An 18,867-nucleotide genomic window follows, 5' to 3' on the forward strand; every position below is an offset into this window, starting at 1 on the left:
GCGGCCAAGCAGCCAGACACAACAACAGAACAAAGCACAATACTACATTAACCAGACATTACACTTTTTTCTGGCTGTGCATTAGTTCTGCATTTCATCACAGAGTACATATGGCACAGATGTGGGAAACCACCGGTGGCGCCTAAATCTAAATACTATGCCACTATGCTGACTGTTTATTTACTTATTTGTATCTAATTTTTCTGATTTCTATTAATTTATTGTTAAATTTAATTTTATTTGATCATATTTTGAATGATTTTGACATTCAGTACGTGACACTCGAGGTTCGCGCTCAGTTGTGGCCCGCCTCTTAGCGGCGTAGAAGGGTATCAGGACGCACCACCCTGGTGCTTGTTGCTTCCTGATAACCAAGCGGCCAGAAACAACTAAACAATATAACATACACGGCACAAACATAACATTACACACATTTCTGGCCTTTCTGCAGAGTTTTTGTAACATCACAGTGTAACACGGCGGAGTTAAACTAGCGTTTGGGAGCCGCCTTACATAAGATACTATACATGCTGTCTATCTATGTTCGATTGTGACAGTTTTATTATTGAATAAGGAGTGATGAAATAACATACACGTATAAGTTATAAATCCAGTTTAATGTAAAAATACAATATATATATATATATATATATATATATATATATATATATATATATATATATATATATATACTAACAGGCAATAGCTTTCGAGACTGGCGTGTCTCTTCATCAACTGAAATTCAAATACAAAATACAGCGGATAAGTGCAATGAGCTGAGTGAGGCACGTTAATTATGTGCCATTGTTGTTGCACGGACGTGCGCTGCTTTACTCCACTGATCATCTAGCATTAAAACGGTTGTCTCTAGGATGGGGTGTAGACGTATGCTTTTGTGGCGGAGTATTGCCTTTGGATTGTTTAATATGTTAAGTGACTCTAGCCATAGGCGGTGGCGAAAGTGTCGTGAGTGGTCTACTACTTCAAAGTCACGTTTGGGATCAAGATCGTGGTTGGTGGCCCAAAAATGTTCCGCGACTGTGGACTGGTCAGTTTCGGCAAGCCGGATTGCTCTGTCATGTTCCGTAAGGCGATCTTGGAGACGCCTTGATGTTTCTCCTATGTAGCAACTGTCACAGTCTCTACAGGTAATGCTACATTGCTGCGTAAGACAACTGTCACACCTGTCTTACGCAGCAATTACTCCAGCAATGCAGGAGTTACGCAGAACGGGGGTGATGAACTTGTAACGGATTCTCAGATAATAGGGGGGAGAGAAGAGTATGGAAATTGATGGGTCTAGAAATGTTAAGCCCAGGGTTAATAGTGCAGTAATATTGAGGGCTGATAATGATGCTAAGTTTAGCACTAGTCAAGAGGGTAAGGATGCAGTGGTTTCTTCTCTAAAAAGATTTCAGAGATATAAAAGTACGAAATTTGAGAATGATTAGAAATAAGGGTATCCTCCTTGAGACAGAAAAAGTTGAAGATCTCAACAGGATAGTCAGTTCTGAGGGGCTGTCAGGACAGGGAATTTAATCTGATAGAGTTATATTAGCCAATCCAACAATTTTAGTATTTTATGTGCCGAAAGATATAACCAAGGAAGAAATACTGGAAGATCTATATTGCAAAAATTTCAGGGATTTTGGTTTTACAGAGAAAGAAGTAGAAGGTGTGACTTTCAGATTTAGCACAGGATCTAAACAGCGGGTGACTGGGTGATTAGGCTGGTCCTGAAGACGTTTAACAGTACCTTGCAGAATGAAAGAATATTTATTGGGTATAATTCCCATAAGTTTCGAAAGTTTGTAATAGTTACTAAATGTTTTAATTGATTCTGATACGGATATTCCTCAATCGATAGTGGCTCTACAATTGTAGAGCCACTATCGATAGAGCCACTATCGAGCCAATATCGATAGTGGCTCTACAATTGTAGAGCCACTATCGATTGAGGAATATCCGTATCAGAATCAATTAAAACATTTAGTAACTATTACAAACTTTCGAAACTTATGGGAATTATACCCAATAAATATTCTTTCATTCTGCAAGGTACTGTTAAACGTCTTCAGGCACAGTGGCTACAAATCTATTATTTGTAGCCACTGTGCTCAGCCTGGTCATATTTATAATGATTGTCAAAATAAAGATTCGCCTCCTAAATGTATAAATTGTAAAAGGAGAGGCAGAAACTGTGAATATTCTGTGAGGAATTCGCAGTGTCCAGAATATATAAGAGCATTAGATTTTGCCAGTACGCGTGTTTCTAATGAATAATAGTGGTATAAATTCTAGAGGTTGCGATGTTAACAATGTAGAATTGATTAAATTTATGCAATTAAATGGTCAAAGATGCCGAAGGGTTATGGATGAGGCCAAAGTTGTAATGATTGATTATGAGTTAGATGTATTATGTTTGCAAGAACCATATGTTGGTGTTTTTGCAGAAACCTATAAAGTGACTGGTTTTCCAGTAATATCCAAGGTAATCCATACAGTGACTGTGAAACCGAAAACAGCTATTGTTTTTTTTTTTTTTTTTTCAATAAAAATTTAAATGTAACTATAGCTACTACTTCGGCCGTTAACTGTAATAACTTTTATATCCAGTTTTCGTTCAGAATGTGCTACCTGTGTACATATTGTCACTTCCGTGATATATGTAGTGTCTGTACTGTTCTCCTGCAATTAGTATTGATGTTAGTAATCAATATTTAGAAAGATTTATGGAATTTGTGGCTGGTGGTAATGTAATCATAACATTAGATGCAAATGCTAAGTCTAGAATGTAGCATAGCAGTTTTGGAGACCGCGGAGGGGCACAGTTGGAGGATTTTATTTTGTTATAATTTGAATATTTTAAATTTGCCTAATAAGCCGTATATATTTGACAATTTATATGGCAGTTATAATGTTGATATCACTTTAGTTAGTCAGTCTTTAGATAGAATTTCTTATTGGGATGTTAAGGATAACTTTACTAATAGTGATCACAGATCCATTTTGTTTTATTTGAGTTTATACAAAGGTCAGTTAAATAAACCTGTGTTACAAGATCACACTAGGTTAAACTTTAAATCAATTTATTGGAGAAAGTTTTGTCTTGTTTGCATAATAGAATATATTTAAATAATGTCCAATCTTTGAATTATGTTTCAGCTACAGAATGTGTTTTATGTCCAGTCTATGTTACTAAATGCTTTGCTTTCGCAGTTAAGCATAAGAGAAACATTTCACATAAAGTACCTTGATGGTCAGCTGAATTAACTGTATTAAGGCATGAGGTGTTTGACCTAAGGAGGAAGTATCACAGACTGAGAAGTTGGGGTGCTTTTGAGGCTGAGGTGTATAAGGATTTGTATAAAATTAAAAGGAGGTTGTATCAAAGTAATCTTATAATCATAAGATTAAGGCATGGCAAGATTTGGTTTTTAATGTATGTTGGGAATACTGATCCCTGGGGATTTCTGTTTACGCTAACCAGGGATAAACTAAATTTAAGTAATGCAATAAGTATAGTTACTTCTGATAATGGTATAACTGATAAATTATTTTTGATTAATGTGAGGATTCTGAGTATCAGAGGAAGGTTAGGGAAGAGAATCTTGGGTACATTGGTAATAATGATGATGTTGAATTGTTTAATATTACTGAACTTAGGTCAGTTTGCTCTAAATTGAATATTAACAAAACTCCAGGAATTGATAAGCTTGACAATAGTTGTATTATTAAAATTGTAGATAACTTTCCTGATCTTATATTAAATATGTTTAATAAATGTTTTTTATTTCTGTGATTGTACCTGGGTTCTGGAAAATGGCTTTACTAAAATTAATAAGGAAACCAGGAAAACCAGTTACTGATCCAAGAGGCTATCGGCCTATCTTATTTTTAGAAAATCTTGGTAAAGTATTGGAAAGATTGATATTAATCAGATTGGAGGCTTTATTTTTGGCCACTAATTTAGATTTTCCACATAAATTTGTTTTAAAGATTTGTTTTAAATCTGAGAGCACTGTAGTGCTCTCATAGTGCCCTCTCAGAGAGCACTACAGTGCCCAGATTTATTATACAGAATAATTAGAGATTATTTAAATGGGAGGAGAATTATTGTTAGGGCACCACATTCTAAATTTGAACGAGATATTAACAGGGGTGGTTGCCCACAGGGATTAGTGTTAGGACCAGTCTTCTGGAATCTGGTACTTAATATGATGTGTCTGCATGATGATACAATTAATTGTCATAAAATCGCGTATGCGGATGATTTGGTGTTGCGCGTGCAGGGAAAATCAAGGAGAGACATCGAGGGTAAAATTAAGATGGTTGTGGATAGTTTGGCCAGTTGGGTTACAGATAATAAACTTAGTATATCTTCTACTAAGACGGTTATGATGTTGACTAAAGGGAAACTTGATTACAATAGGCCTCCTGGTGTACTTATTAATAATAAGCAGTTATCTTTGGTCTCTAAGGTCAAGCACCTTGGTATAATTATAGATACGTCATTCGTGGCACACCTTGAATATCTGAATGGCAAGGTTAAAAAATTTACTGCCTCTATTGCAAGGATTACTAGACAGGACTGGGGACTCGGTAAAAGGGTCCTTGGATTATATTATAACGTTATATTCTTACCTATAGTATTATTTGCTGCTTCTGTCTGGTTTAAGAGAATTAATGTAATCAAATTTAGGAATAAGATTAACTCAATTCAGCGATTCATGTTGCTAACAATATTAAGAGTATGTAAAACCGTATCCACGCATGCAATGTAGGTAATTGCTGGCACCCTTCCGATAGATTTATATATAGCGTTTAGGGCATTCGGCTATTTTTGAAGAAAGGGAATTGAGATATCATTTTTGGGTATTACGTATGACATTTTGGTAGATAGGAAAAGAATACATGGTTAAAGTTAAATGAAATATGGCAGAACCGTTGGAGCACAAGTAATACTGAATATGTTGCCAGGTTATTTATTCCAAATAAGTTTTAATACGGGTAGGAAGACTAAGTGGTTTTACCCAATTATGGAAGTGCCTTATTTGCTAACGGGGAATGGCTCATTAAAATCTGAGCTATGTGATCTAGGTCTGGAAACAGATCCCTTGTGCTCCTGTAGGTTCAACGAGACTTGGATCATGTTTTGTATGACTGCCCAATTTATAAAGAATTTAGAAATAAATTAAGAGCTAGCTTGCCTACACTGAAAAGGGGAACTGAAACAGAATGGTTGATTGATGAAAAACATTTTAGGCTATTACAGGAATTCTGTAGGAGCGTAAGTTTTAAAAGGAAGCAGCTATCTATTTTGATTAGTGTAGATTAGGTTTTTAGTATGACTGTACTTTTTTTTTTTTTTTTTTTTTTTTTTTTTTTCCTGCCGTCAGTTAATATTACTGATGCGGGATTGCGCTTTGCGACTATTCTTTCTTTTGGCGGGCTTGTAAAGGGGAAATTTTACGTTTTGCTTTGTTTGCTGCATCAGTAGAATTTACTGAAGCGGAATTGTTCCCTGAGGGCTGGTTAAAGAACATTTGGGGGGGGGGGGGGTTGCAAGCTCCTGGGTTTGGGCAGCCTAGAGGCGAGAGACGCTGGCACCCATCAGACTTGCACTACTGCTGGTGGGTGCCGGATTTTTGTATTATTTACACAGACAGCATAGTAGCCCCACGTGCCGGAGACTGATACCGAGATGCGATTGCCCTGGTGGTGTCTGCTCCCTGGTGAATACGTGGTCTTAGTACTTTTTTGTCCCATTTGGATACTCTAATATAGGTGGAGATGGACATCAGTCTGGGTACCACCAGAGACAGTTATACTGAAAACTGCTGTCTGTTCATTTACATGTCGGCAGTTTTTCCTATTTATATTATGTTTTTGTTGTCATTTGTTTATTTTTTTGTTACGTATTTGTCCCACTGTATATTTTTCTATTGATTGTAATATGTTACTTTAAGTGCCTTACTTGTAATTGTTAATGGCATTCCGTGAAGGGTATGTATGGTTTTCTCCATAATAAAGATTTTATTTATTTATTTATTTAAATTAGAGGCGGACTTTTGCAGCCTACCTGATTTGCATGTTTCGGAGCTCCAAATCGTATTTTGATGTAATATTCAGATTTTGGTTTTCGGTTTTATGACGATACTCAACCGAGTATGCTACCAGTATTCCACTAATGCTGACTAGAAAGATTTTTCAAAGTTAGCACTGACCGTTCAGTAACCGTTAACCGATATAACCCTTCTGTTCAATATAATATGAATTCGGTAGGTGCACACGGAGAACTTCTCTAGTTTTATGACTAAAAAGAGCACGCACTATTTAAAGATATAGGAAAAACAGGACATTAATGCACGCAAGCCAAATGAAAAATAAGGTGGTGTTTTTTTTTTTTTTTTTTTTTTTTTTGTTTACACCCATTATAACAAAATGATATAGAGGACAGTCCGTATGAACTTATGTCCTCTAAAATTTTATTTCAGTACAGTAACATAAAAGTGAATCGCATCATATGCTCCTCTCTCCATTCTATAGTCTTAAGCAATCACAAGTAACAGCTTGGGGAAAAAAAAATATTTGGGATGGCTATGAATATTTTTTATCATATGATAGCTTATAGTAGAAGGAATAAAAAATCGCTCAAAGTTTTTTTTTTTTTTTTTTTTTCAACAAAAAAACTGTGCTACTATAAACTGTAATAAAATAGAATGTAGTAGCAGTGGCATTTGATGCAAGAAAGCAAGTGTATGAGCTTATACAGCATCAGCCAAAGAAAAAAAAAAAAATCACACCATTCCCGCCAAATGCCTGTCCAGTTCCTCCTTAAATTTATTCAACCTATCAACTTCCACAACGACAGATGGAAGTTTGTTCCAGCAATTAACCGCCCGCTGGCTAAAGGCAAATTTCCGCACATCTAATCTACATCTGTCTTTTCTTAATTTGAATTTATGCCCCCTTAGGTTCGTAATCTGAACAAGTGGAAGGATCCCATCAGAATTCAGCGTGCTCAACCCATTCAAGGCCTTATATACCTCAATCAGATCACCGCACAGGTTCTAGTCTCCAGCCACTGCAATTTGCAGAACTTAAGCCTCTCTTGGTAAGAGGATCCCTTCATTCCCCTCACCAATCTTGTTGCCCTTCTCTGTACACGCTCAAGTAAATCTACATCCTTCCTAAAATGAGGCCTCCAGACCTGTACGCAGTACTCAAGGCGTGGCCTCACCATTGCCTTATACAGAGGGATAATCACCTCCTTTTCCCTGCTAGCAAAATTCCTATATATCATTGACAAAACCCCATGACCTGCCCTGGCAGCCTGTCTGCATTGCTCAGAAAACTTCATATCTGACTGCACAATTACTCCCAGGTCTTTTTCATTTTCTACCACCTTAAGTGTAGTACCACACAGTTGGTACGTTTCTCTGGGGTTACTTCTACCCACATGTAGTACTTTGCATTTGTCAAGGTTAAACTTCAGTTGCCACTACTTAGCCCATCTGCCCAAATTATCTAGATCCTGTTGCAGTAGCACACTGCCATTACTGTCATTAACAACCCTGCCATCCTTTGTATCATCTGCAAACTTCGACATTTAGCCTGGTGCGTTTCTCTGGGGTTACTTCTACCCACATGTAGTACTTTGCATTTGTCAAGGTTAAACTTCAGTTGCCACTACTTAGCCCATCTGCCCAAATTATTTAGATCCTGTTGCAGTAGCACACTGCCATTACTGTCATTAACAACCCTGCCAACCTTTGTATCATCTGCAAACTTCGACATTAAGCCTGATATACCTTCATCAATATCATTGATAAATATACAAAACAACAGTGGACCTAACACCGAACCCTGTGGGACTCCACTAATAACATTAGTCCAAGAAGAGCAGCATCCATTGATTACCACCCTCTGTCCTCTCCCACTTAACCATCCTTTTATCCATTGTAGCAACTTACCCTTAATACCATTCTGCTCCAATTTGACAATAGTCTTCCATGCGTAACAGTGTCAAAAGCTTTCCTGAAATCCAAATATATGATATCAAAATTATTTTTTGCATCCAGTTCCTTTGTAACCACATCATAATATCCTATCAAATTTGTCAGACAAGACTTTCCCTTAACAAACCCATGCTATCTGAGCAGGATCATCAACAGTCGAACCATCGATGTCAAGTGGACCAATCAGATTCATCCCCTTCCTTTTAGAGTTTATATAAGTAAAGAAATCCTTGCTGTTTTTCTTAGCATTTACCATGTTAAATGGTAAAACTGACATTTATTTAAAAATGCTCACCGAAGACATCGAATACATTTTTATTCTACTGTGTCACCAACCTGTTCATGCTTCATTGACAGAGATAAATTTCCATTTATATACATCTTTGTATATCTGAGGCCACAGGAGTTAAATAATTGTAACTGACTCATTGCAGCAGGTATGCAATCGCAAAAGTTTTAACAATAGGTTGTTACATTATTTGTGTAGGCATACAGGCTCAATAACGCAATGTACTTATATTCTTATCCTCATACGTTCCTCGGAGCAGAATGAACCCTTGAAGACTCTGTTCGCTGTAGCTATATGCTAAAACACTATGTCAGTATTTGAAAAAATCGCATTCTTGATTTATCTGAGTTAAACCTATCCATTCAGAGCTCTGAATGGATGCTAGGCCGTTGTGGATCGCCTTATGCAGGTACTGTCTTGAAGAGGGTTCAATTTCGTCAAATTTTCCATTTGAGCTCTACTTCAATTTTCCTTTAAGTTTTCCAAAGCTCAGTAAATTAATACATTTTCTGTTCATACTCGGGGACGACCACGTGCACACACACAGATTCAGCAGTCACGTAGGAGGGCAGATCTGGATCACAATAAATGGATATGTAGAAATTGCAACACTCCTTACCGAATATACATTTAATCTCACTCATCTGTTTTCGTGATAGCAGCTGATCCCATATAGCGCTAATGACAACTCGCTCAACGGACTGAATGCGAAGCGCTGGAGCATCGAACATAAAGCCAATACAGAGCCTAATAAGCTCATTAAAATCCGTATGATATTACCCCGTCGCTGATGAAAGTGCCAGGTAGGCAGTATGGTACTTTCATTACAAGATTTTTCTCCTTGGGGCTTCCACGTGTTTGAAGAATAAAGCGAAAGCTCAAGGCTTAATCGCATGAGGAAACTCAATGTTTCTCTTTACAAGTGCATAACCGGCGTTATGTCCTTCAGAGAATACTTCGTGTAAAAAAAAAAAAAAAAAAAAAAAAAACACATCCGCTTCATCTAACCGGAAATTAATTAAATTTCGCAACATCGATTTATTCTTGGTCTATACCTCCTTAACTAAACGCAAAGGGAGGAAATTTCGACTCTGTACACTTCTAATTGCAGTGGTATATGTCAAAATACATAATCAAAACAAACGAACACATAATGCAAATTGAACAACCACAAGCTGCAAATTTTCTCTTGGCGTGCACAGAGGAACTCTATCAAATCGTGCAACTTTTAATGCCGACCGGGCTAGCCGGGTGGGTAAAGTGCCTGCCTGGCAACCCAAAGGTCGCGGGTTCGAATCCCGCCTCGGGCTTGGATCAAAGTACTGCAAAAACCTTGGACGGTGCATTATGGCCACAGAAGCCGATGCGCCAACAACTACAAAAAAAAAAGCAACTTTTAATAAACCTCGTAATTATGTCAAAGTATGCATGACTGATGGCGACATGGTTTGATGATCAATTTTAAATATTTTAATTTCTATGTTATTCTTCCCACGTAATCAAAAACTCATTTGGCTCAATGCTTTGTGTAAATTTCTGTCTACTTATCACCATAAGTGTGCCGCAGACAACAGCTAAATGTCTCATCCATTTAATTTTAGAGGAAAAGGGTGATAAAACATCCTTAGCCACTCATACATTTGATTTAAATGTCTACAACAAATTTCGTAATTATGGCTATGCTGTAAACTTTCCGACATATATTGAGACATCAAATTAAAAAAAAAAAAAAAATTAAAATCTGGTTAGATAAAAACACTAACTAAGGGCTCCCATGGGCCATCACGATATCACTTAACCCTCGCCCCACGAGACACATTTTGTACAAGTTTTTGGTATGTGGAGACTGGAAGCTTTCTTCATTTCTATTTTGAAATTAATGCTCTGTTTGAAATATCACGTATTTTCCTGGCTTTCAACTGCTGCACCAAAAAATTCGGCACCTTCGTAGCCAGGTGTGCAGGAGCAGCAGCGCGTAGCACACGCTTCTTGATTAGACCGGGATTCGAGCCCATGACCACCAAATACGGAAGATGCGGAAAGGTCAGGGAATGACCACCGCACATCCCCGGAGCAATATGGCCTTAGTTGCTAATGCTCTTAAAAAAAAAAAAAAAAATTCCAAAGATATTCAGTTGGATTTAGTTCTGAGCCGGAAAGTAACGTTTATCATATTATTCTCCTCAAATCATACTGACTGTCCTTTCGGAGCATGAACGTTGCACGATGGAATAAATATGGCCATTCTCCGAACAAGTGCGACAATGCAGGTAATGCACTGTGGTACTGCATTGTCACAGCACCCAATCGCAGTCGTGGTTTCATCGATGAAATTCAGCGGCGTCATCAAACAATTAATTTAAAACCAGGTAAAATAAGCCATCCTACACTTCTATGGTGGTGAACACAGTAAGTAAAATCGTTCTTTGGGCATACTTGAACATCAACTGTGAAAGGTTTCATCAATCCACATCGCATTCTGTCACTGCTGTAAAGTTCAATACTTCCCTTTCTGGACCAGAATAGACTATGTGCATCGTATGGTCTTCCATCTTAGAATAACATCACACCGTGGATTTTGGAAGGTTTAGACAATTCGCAGTTTTGTATTCAGAGAAATATTTACTGATGTGGCATCTGACAATCCCATCTTAAAAATGTAAGATACCTATCTTAAAAAATTTTTATTAATTTTTCTGTCAGAATTTAAATTTTGTTTGTGAATGAATTCTATAAAACTGTTTGGGCGAAGAGAGAGCATATCAAAAGACACTAGGCGGATTTTTGTTTGATGTTGGGGGCACAGTACATCTTTGGTAATGGAAACTACGCCATCCTAGGAAAGTCACCAATCACTAACTTGGTAGTCAGCACAGAATGCATCCTCTCAGCATTCGAACAAAGAGCTGAGCTGGCAACCATATATCTCGACGTAAGTGCAGCCTTTGATGCGGTGTCTATCCCGGCCTTTCTCCTTCTACTTAAGGAGAAATTTCATATTCGAGGTGATATGCTGTGCTTTCTCGAATCTTTGCTGCTCTGTCACAGAACACTTATTCTCCATCGGGAACAACACACCCTATCCTGTGACATTACTGTTGGAGTACCGCATGGGGGTGTCCTATCTGGTGTCCTGTTCACGGGTATCATCGTGCCCATTATTGCCTTGAACGGTCTCTTATGCTATGCCGATGACCTCAAACTGCTGAAGCAAGTTAACCCTGGTGAAAACTCCCTTCAGCTCAGCAATAGGATCAATTCCCAACTTAAGGATCTTGAATTGTACCTGATAAGCTCCAATTTAAAAATCAACCCACAGAAGTCTGCTCAGGTTATATTCCCCCTTAAATCAGTGCCAACGCTACTCAACGTGTCACTCGGCGGGATACCAATACCAAACGTACCCTCGCACACAGACCTTGGCGTTCAATCTGATCAAAAGATGTCCTTTGTTAACCAGATCGACAAAATCAGTACCAAATTTTCTCGTCTACGGTGGATCTCAATGCAGCAGCTGCTACACTTCTGACATACCTTCATTGGTTAAAAGTTCATCACCTCCACGATCTACCCAGTCATTCTCTATGGTGCAGAAATATGGGCCTCAGCCGCACCTACAAACCTAAAGCGGGTGAATACCGCTGAATACTGGTTATTGAAATGGCCCAATAACAAGCTTCGTCTGCCTCCCACTGCCACAACCACCATGATGGCACAAGCACTCGAAATCCCGAGGGTGAAGTTCCTGATTGTGAAAAAGAGGCTGGCCTTCACAGCCAAACTCATCACAGGCCAGATATTATCTCCCAATATTTGTAACGCTTGATCTTGGGGAATTCCACAGCCAAGCCTAAGATCATCACCTGTACTTGTGGCTCACTACAAGAGGACTGTACTCACTGAGAGGTTTCTCCCCAAGCAGATGCTCACCGCCCTGAACTGTGTGGACGCCATATTTGACAGGCTAATAAGTAACAAGGACAGACACAACTTTTATCAAAGCCCTTGAAACCTGACCTACTAAAAGAGGATCATGATGCTCCCATCCCCATGTTAAAATCTGTCACCACTGGAGCCCTGCTGAATCATAGCCAAGTTGTATTCTGTTTTTCTGTATTTGTATGATTTATTTTGTATCCTTTTTGTATGCTGTATTTTGTAACTTGTTTTGTATTTGTATGCCGTATTTTATTCTGTTTTTCTCAAACTGCTACCTGTGAACCCATGGCGCTCATCGCAGTGATGGGATATTGTGCTGTAACTCTGTACTTCAGAATAAAGATTTATTTATTTGGCCCAGAAGAAAATCTAAATAATAGAAGGGTAACTGTGGGAGACAAGGCAGCTTACCCGAAATTGAACGGATGTTGTACTCGGGTAATGGCCAGAGTAAGAGTGAAGGTAGTAATTAAAGCAACTGACACCGTAAGGGGCTTTAGAGATGTAGTGCGTTCATTGCTTGTAGAGAGTGGAAGATTGGTAAATAATGGACGCCGAAAGACATCTCCGCAACCAAATGCTAGAACTCCAAAGAAGAAAGGTCCAGAACTCTAGTACAGACCAGGAATAGAACTTTTTGAAGTGAGGAACAGAGGTAGACCTCAAAGAGCGCTTTTAAAAATTTCAGCGGAGGTTACTTCTGTAAAGCGTAACGAAAGAGGACAAAGATCTTTAGCAGAAGTTGTTCTAAAAGCCTTTCAACAACTAAGTGTTCACTGCTACTGCTATGGATAAAGGAGCCCGACCAACCAGAATGTTTCCAGGACTATTATTTGGTTTTTAAGAGCATTAGCAACTAAGGCCATATTGCTCCGGGGATATGCGGTTGTCATTTCATGACCTTTCCGTATTTGGTGGTCATGGGCTTGAACCCCGGTCTAATCAAGAAGCGTGTGCTACGCACTGCTGCTCCTGCCCACCTGGATACGGAGGCGGCGGTTTCCAGGGCAAAGAAGAGAGAACAGAGCGAATTGGAATAAAGATGCTGGAAGAGAAAAAGAGGACGAATTGGTCGAGAAAAAGGAGGAATAGTTGGAACAAAAAGAAGAAATGCGAGGAGAGGGGGGGGGACATGAAGAGATTTTTTTTTTAGTGTGGTTGGAAGAAAGTCCTGGTTCAAGTCCGGAGGGTCAGAGGTGAAGATGTGGAAAGGGTGAAGAGATAAATGTTATGTAAAGTGCGGTAGTTTTGGAAAAGGAGTGTGGGGTGAAATTAGTTAGCAGGAACTGTAGAAAGTCTTGGAAGATCAAGAAATGCGTAGAGGAGCGTGGGACGACGAGGAGCATCAATGATCATCCAAATGTGCAAGAAGCAAAAGCTACACTTAGCGTCGAGCCTCTTTGTGATTGTAGCGTTATGAGGATGAAAGCCCAGCAAGTGCTATGCAGAGACATAGGATGGCCGTTTGAAGGAGACAAGGAGGCAGGAACGCTATCTAGTGGGAAGAAGAAAAGAAAAAAAGTCCTCTAGAATATTGGTCTGTTAAACTGATGGCAATAAAGGGGACTGATAGGTTGAGCTGTATGCGTTATTAGAGAGAGAGATTGAGATTGATTTGTGATGTAAAAGCATATGTGGAGTAAGAAATCAGATGTATTGTCTTTAAAAGGGAAAGTAGGAACTCCGATTGGAGCCATCATTTGTTTATAAACCGCTGAGAGACGTGTGTGTGTGTGTGTGCTAAGAGAGGTTATATGCCCAATTTGATGTTCATGTGTACCGAGAGAGAGAATAATGTAATTATGTGTATTTGGGTTGTGAAGCACTTTTGATTGGTAAAAAGGGGATAACAATATACCCTTAGTCATATGTATGTGGATAAAGGGATAGAAAAATATATAAGATAATTATATTTGTATGGAAAAGTAGAGAATATATGAGAGGTTTATAATGCGTTACTGTGGACGAGCAAGAATTGACTGATTGATTGTATATGCTAGTTAATTTAGTACAGTATTTTGTATTGCTCATATATTTTAGATAGTTATTGTTATGGGATGGAAGGAAATATGAGATAATTATAATTATGTAGAGTAGAAGAAAGAAGTGAGTGAATTGTATATTTATGATTAATTTAGTGCTTGTATTTTTCATATGATTCTAACAGTGCAATAAACTTTGTTGATAATGAAAATGTTTGATCATTCAAGAGATGTACACACAGCCCTATAGAAAACCACTGCAGCTTATCCTGGAAAGGGAAAAATAAAAATCCTCATTGCCCAGAATCTTCTGAGAAAGGATATTATTGCAGTCAGATAGTTTGTGGGCCTTGGAGAAGGAGAGGATTCCAGTTGTTTGAAGTGAAACTTAATAACAACTACCACAGGTTCCAAGGTAAATTAGGGGTATTAGAAAGATATATATAGTTAAATAAATAAGATAAAGAAAGACCTAGTTCCCACAAAATGTCTCAACTGTAATCCATGCTGGCTTATTCTGCTGTATATGAAGACCCACGATTATATATTGGTATGTCTGAGCCAATAATATTACTCAGGAGACTCCTGGCACAGTATACAATATTTGGAGGAGTTTCCGAATATATATTGGGTTATAGTGATACTTCCTAGTGTGTAGGCCATTCAGAGAACGCCCAAAGCGAAACAAACTTATTTCATTTTTAGTGAAATACAGCTCACTATAGGAATGCAAATAAAGGATTTTTAATGAATACTTAGCCCTTAGTTTTCTCAGATTCATTTATAAAATATTCAATGATGCATTTAAAAGTTTTGAACGCCTGTAAAAATTTCAAATTTCTTTCAGGATGGCAATCGAAGTAAGCGTACAGAAAGCAGTTAACCTTGTTAATCTGGAAAAAATTGGAAAGAGCGATCCGTATGTTGAACTTGTGCTTCAAGGTAAGCATTCTTCTATAATTGTAAGCATCTACTGAACCATTTTCTAACTGAAATATTGAAAGAAAGGAATTCTTTTCAGTGCTTAATCCTTGAAGAAAGATATTTCACCATGGCCGGATTTGCTGAGATGCAATGGAGCGGTTGATCGACAGTCCCTAGAATAACGCAGTTACTTTTTTTTTTTTATGAAAACCCGAAAGGTATCAAAACCTATAGTACCGTGCATGGGTTGAAGGAGAAGTATGGGGGGAGGGGGATGCCGTAAACTTTGCTCTAGAGACTAAACATGGGTTTCACCACTTCAAGCCTCCAATAAGCAAAGTGGTGGTATTTCACCGGTTGATGAAAGTCATCTACCACCTGAAGGTAGATGACTTTCATTGGTCCAGAGTTCTCGTGACCTTATTTTTACCGCTTCGAAAGATAGGTGCAAAGACAACTCGGTGCATGATATTTCTGTATGTGAAAGATAATTGGTGGCTACGACGATTCAGAGAATTCTGTGTATAACAAAGCAAGACCGAAAATGCATACTTTTAACATGCCGTGCTGTAAATGCCTAATTTAGAGATCACAGTGCGATTAATATTTTGGCAGAGCGCACTACCGCCATGTTTTCAGGCACGTTAGCATATATGCGTAGAGCGCCTGTTTTCATCATATCCGTCCTTCGGCCGCATGTAATAACTCGACTCCTAGTTGAAGGATTTTCATAAAATTTTATATTTGGCTTTTTTTTACAAAAATTTGTGAAGCCTTCCTAAATTCCATTAAAATTGGACAAATACAAATCTGCCTCCCCCCCCCCCCCACACACACACAAACCCAATTATGCACCCGGACTCTCCACAGATATCATTGTACAGTAATGGAATCGCAGAATTGATCGATTGAGCCTATTATATTCATAATATAATAAATATTATGAATTGGCGCTGTGGCCGTGTTCTGTATCAGTTTACGTTTGCCTTTTGTGAATTATTAATTATAGTTTTAATTATTTTACAGCCGATTTTGCACTGTAACAGTTGTTTCTATGGGAACCGTTTCTTTCAGCCTTTGTGGCAAATGCTTTACTGATCGTCAGATAAATGTTTTTACCTTGATTATACCGGATTTATATTCGTTAGGCTTAGTTGCCCTTCCACACCACTTATATGCCTGGACTGTACTGTTATTTGTAGTTATTAGAAATTGTCAAATCACTTAAAATAAATTTTTCTGTTTATACTCCGGGACAACCAAATGGTCAGAGGAGTTTACAAGATAGACAGAATACAAGAAACAGCACCGTATTCAGCAGTCACGGGCTTGAACCCCGGTCACTCAAGGACCGTGTACTTATGCACCCGCGCGCCTGACCACTAGGCTACGGCGGCCTTCGTGTGAGTTATTATAAAGTTCAAATAATATCGTTTGGGCTGCATCGTATCTTTCATTATTAATTGAACATTTCCTTGTATATCGTTATTCTACATAAATGGAGCCGCAGATTTGTATTATCTGTGACGCTATGTGCGATGAATTCTTATGTTGTAGCATCTGTTCACGCTTCAACTGCTTTAGCTGCATTCCCTCCAATCGCAAGCTAACCAGAAAAGCCCGCAACCGTTGGAAGTGTGGGGATTGCCTCCCCATCTCTAAATCTTCCACCTACTCTTCCAGTTTTCGTTCATCTAATACTGATATTACTTCTAATGATAGTTCTAAAAGATGTTTAGTCAGTCGCAGTGATGATCTGAAGCTTGTATTTAACGAACTTAATTCTGTCAGAGAACGTTGTGAGGCTATAAATGCTGCACCCAGCAAACAATTTCTAAGCTTTCAAGATCAACTAACAAAAACGTCATCTGAAATGTTATCCTTGCAGCGTAGTAATTCTTTGTTATCTAGCCTTCTCGAACGGCAAATTGCTGTAACAAGTAAACTCTTGGGATCAATGAATAGTCTACGACAAAAAGTAGAAAACTTATTCCAAATTCACAGTAAGGATTCTACGCATGATGCTTCGACTTACCCTCAACATATTTCCAGTTCTACTGTAACTAAAGACTGTACATCTGTCATATCATCTCGTGTTTGTGTCTGCTGTTCTGACATTGTTTTTACGGCAGTCCAGTGCACACCCTGTAAAAACTATATATGTCAGCGTTGTCTCAACTTTCTGCCTGATGATGTTTGTACAAACCAGAATTCTGGATCTCACATTTGCCTTAAATGCTACTTTATTTCTCCATCTACTGTTGGCCCTCAGAGTGTCTCCCATTCAGCACCAATCTCTGATCAATTGTCACCTCATCTTCAATCTGTAGCAAGTTCTAATGGGCCTCCTGTCTCTACAATCTCATCTGTCTCACCTCAGCTTAACAGAATTGAGTATCTCTGCAAAATTCTTCTTTCCAGGGCACCCAGTAATGAATCAGCAACCAATCCTGAAATTATGCAAGCTTCGGTCTCATCCACTTCCTGCACAAACTGTCACCCTTCAGATTTTTCTATGCTACAGTCTAACACTGTGCCCACTGGGAAATCCCAATGTAGTAGTGTTCCAAGCTTGTTCTTCACATCCTTCAACTGTGGGACTACTGAAGTTCCTAAGCCTCACCCAATAAATACTATCAAGCAAGCTTCCATTGCTGACGCTTCTGATTGTGAAATTGTTAAAGAGTTCATCCAGAATGATCGCATAGAATCTATCCCAGTTCCTCCTGTCTTACATCCTAAGCAGGTTTCCTTCAGTGATTCTCATCAAATAGCTGTAATCTATAAGTCCTGCCAATTCATTATCGTTGAATTTGGATGGTAAAGCTACTTCCAATCAAATTGCTCACCTGTCTTTGGATGCTGCCCAAGTTACCTAGTCCCCTGTCTGACAATGTTAAGTTCTCCACTACGCCTTCAAATATATTTCTCGATTCTCCTTGCTCTTCTGAAGTACTCATGCCGAATAATGTGAATGGCTCTACAGAAGCAATTCAGCCCTTTGCTTTGACAGGTCAGTTCTTGTCCTCAGCGTCTGCGAATAGTCTTTGCCCCACCAATTATAATCAGCGTCTATCTAATAAACAGTCCACAACATCAGCTGACATATCTCGTTCTTCAGATAACGGAAGTAGAGCGCCCCTATTTGCCTTCGGAACTAATAAGAGCTCAAGATTTCAAGCTGTTCCTCGCCAGACTCGGTCTTTCGCAGTCGGCTTGTTCCTTCTACAGATACTTCAGATACTGAGGAGTTTCTCAACATTGAGTTAGGTCTTCACACCTCTGTAAGGAAGTTATCTACTCGTTATCCCGACTATGCATAGTTTCTAATCTTAAGTAATTCATCTGAGCAAGCATGTATATTAGATACTGATATTTGGCCAGTCGATGCTATTATTAAGCCGTACATGTCGTCTTCTGGCAATGCCGCCCATCTTGTCAAACCTACTCGTACTAGCTAAAAGTCATCTTCCCGATGTTTATCAAGGTCGTCATCATTATCGTTACTATTTTATGTAAATTGTAGAAGTGTTAAAATATGACTGCTTTTCGTCTCTTCCTTCTGCAATAAACTTTTGCTATAGTTGTCCTTACTGAAACCTGGTTACATCCACACTTACTTAATAGTGAAATTTCACCTCTCTCCTATTCTGTCTATCGTTTGGATCGAGACTCTAGGGGTGGTGGTGTGGCTATCTTTACCCATCACTTG

General features: G+C 38.6%; 1 protein-coding gene across 1 annotated transcript in view; it reads left to right on the top strand.

The window, feature by feature from the left end:
• Positions 1-2,371: 2,371 nt before the first annotated feature.
• LOC150078290 (myoferlin-like) overlaps positions 2,372-18,867 on the top strand; it is a 452,265-nt gene continuing 435,769 nt past the window's right edge. The window contains exons 1-3 of the mRNA XM_090384525.1: positions 2,372-2,491; positions 3,575-3,666; positions 15,079-15,173. Of these exons, the coding sequence (XP_090240651.1) occupies positions 2,372-2,491; positions 3,575-3,666; positions 15,079-15,173 (307 nt within the window). The remainder of the gene's footprint in view (positions 2,492-3,574; positions 3,667-15,078; positions 15,174-18,867) is intronic.

The sequence above is a fragment of the Mastigoproctus giganteus genome, chromosome 11, assembly GCF_048544385.1.
Source record: "Mastigoproctus giganteus isolate SK-2022 chromosome 11, ASM4854438v1, whole genome shotgun sequence".
In the NCBI taxonomy this organism is placed as follows: Eukaryota; Metazoa; Arthropoda; class Arachnida; order Uropygi; family Thelyphonidae; genus Mastigoproctus; species Mastigoproctus giganteus.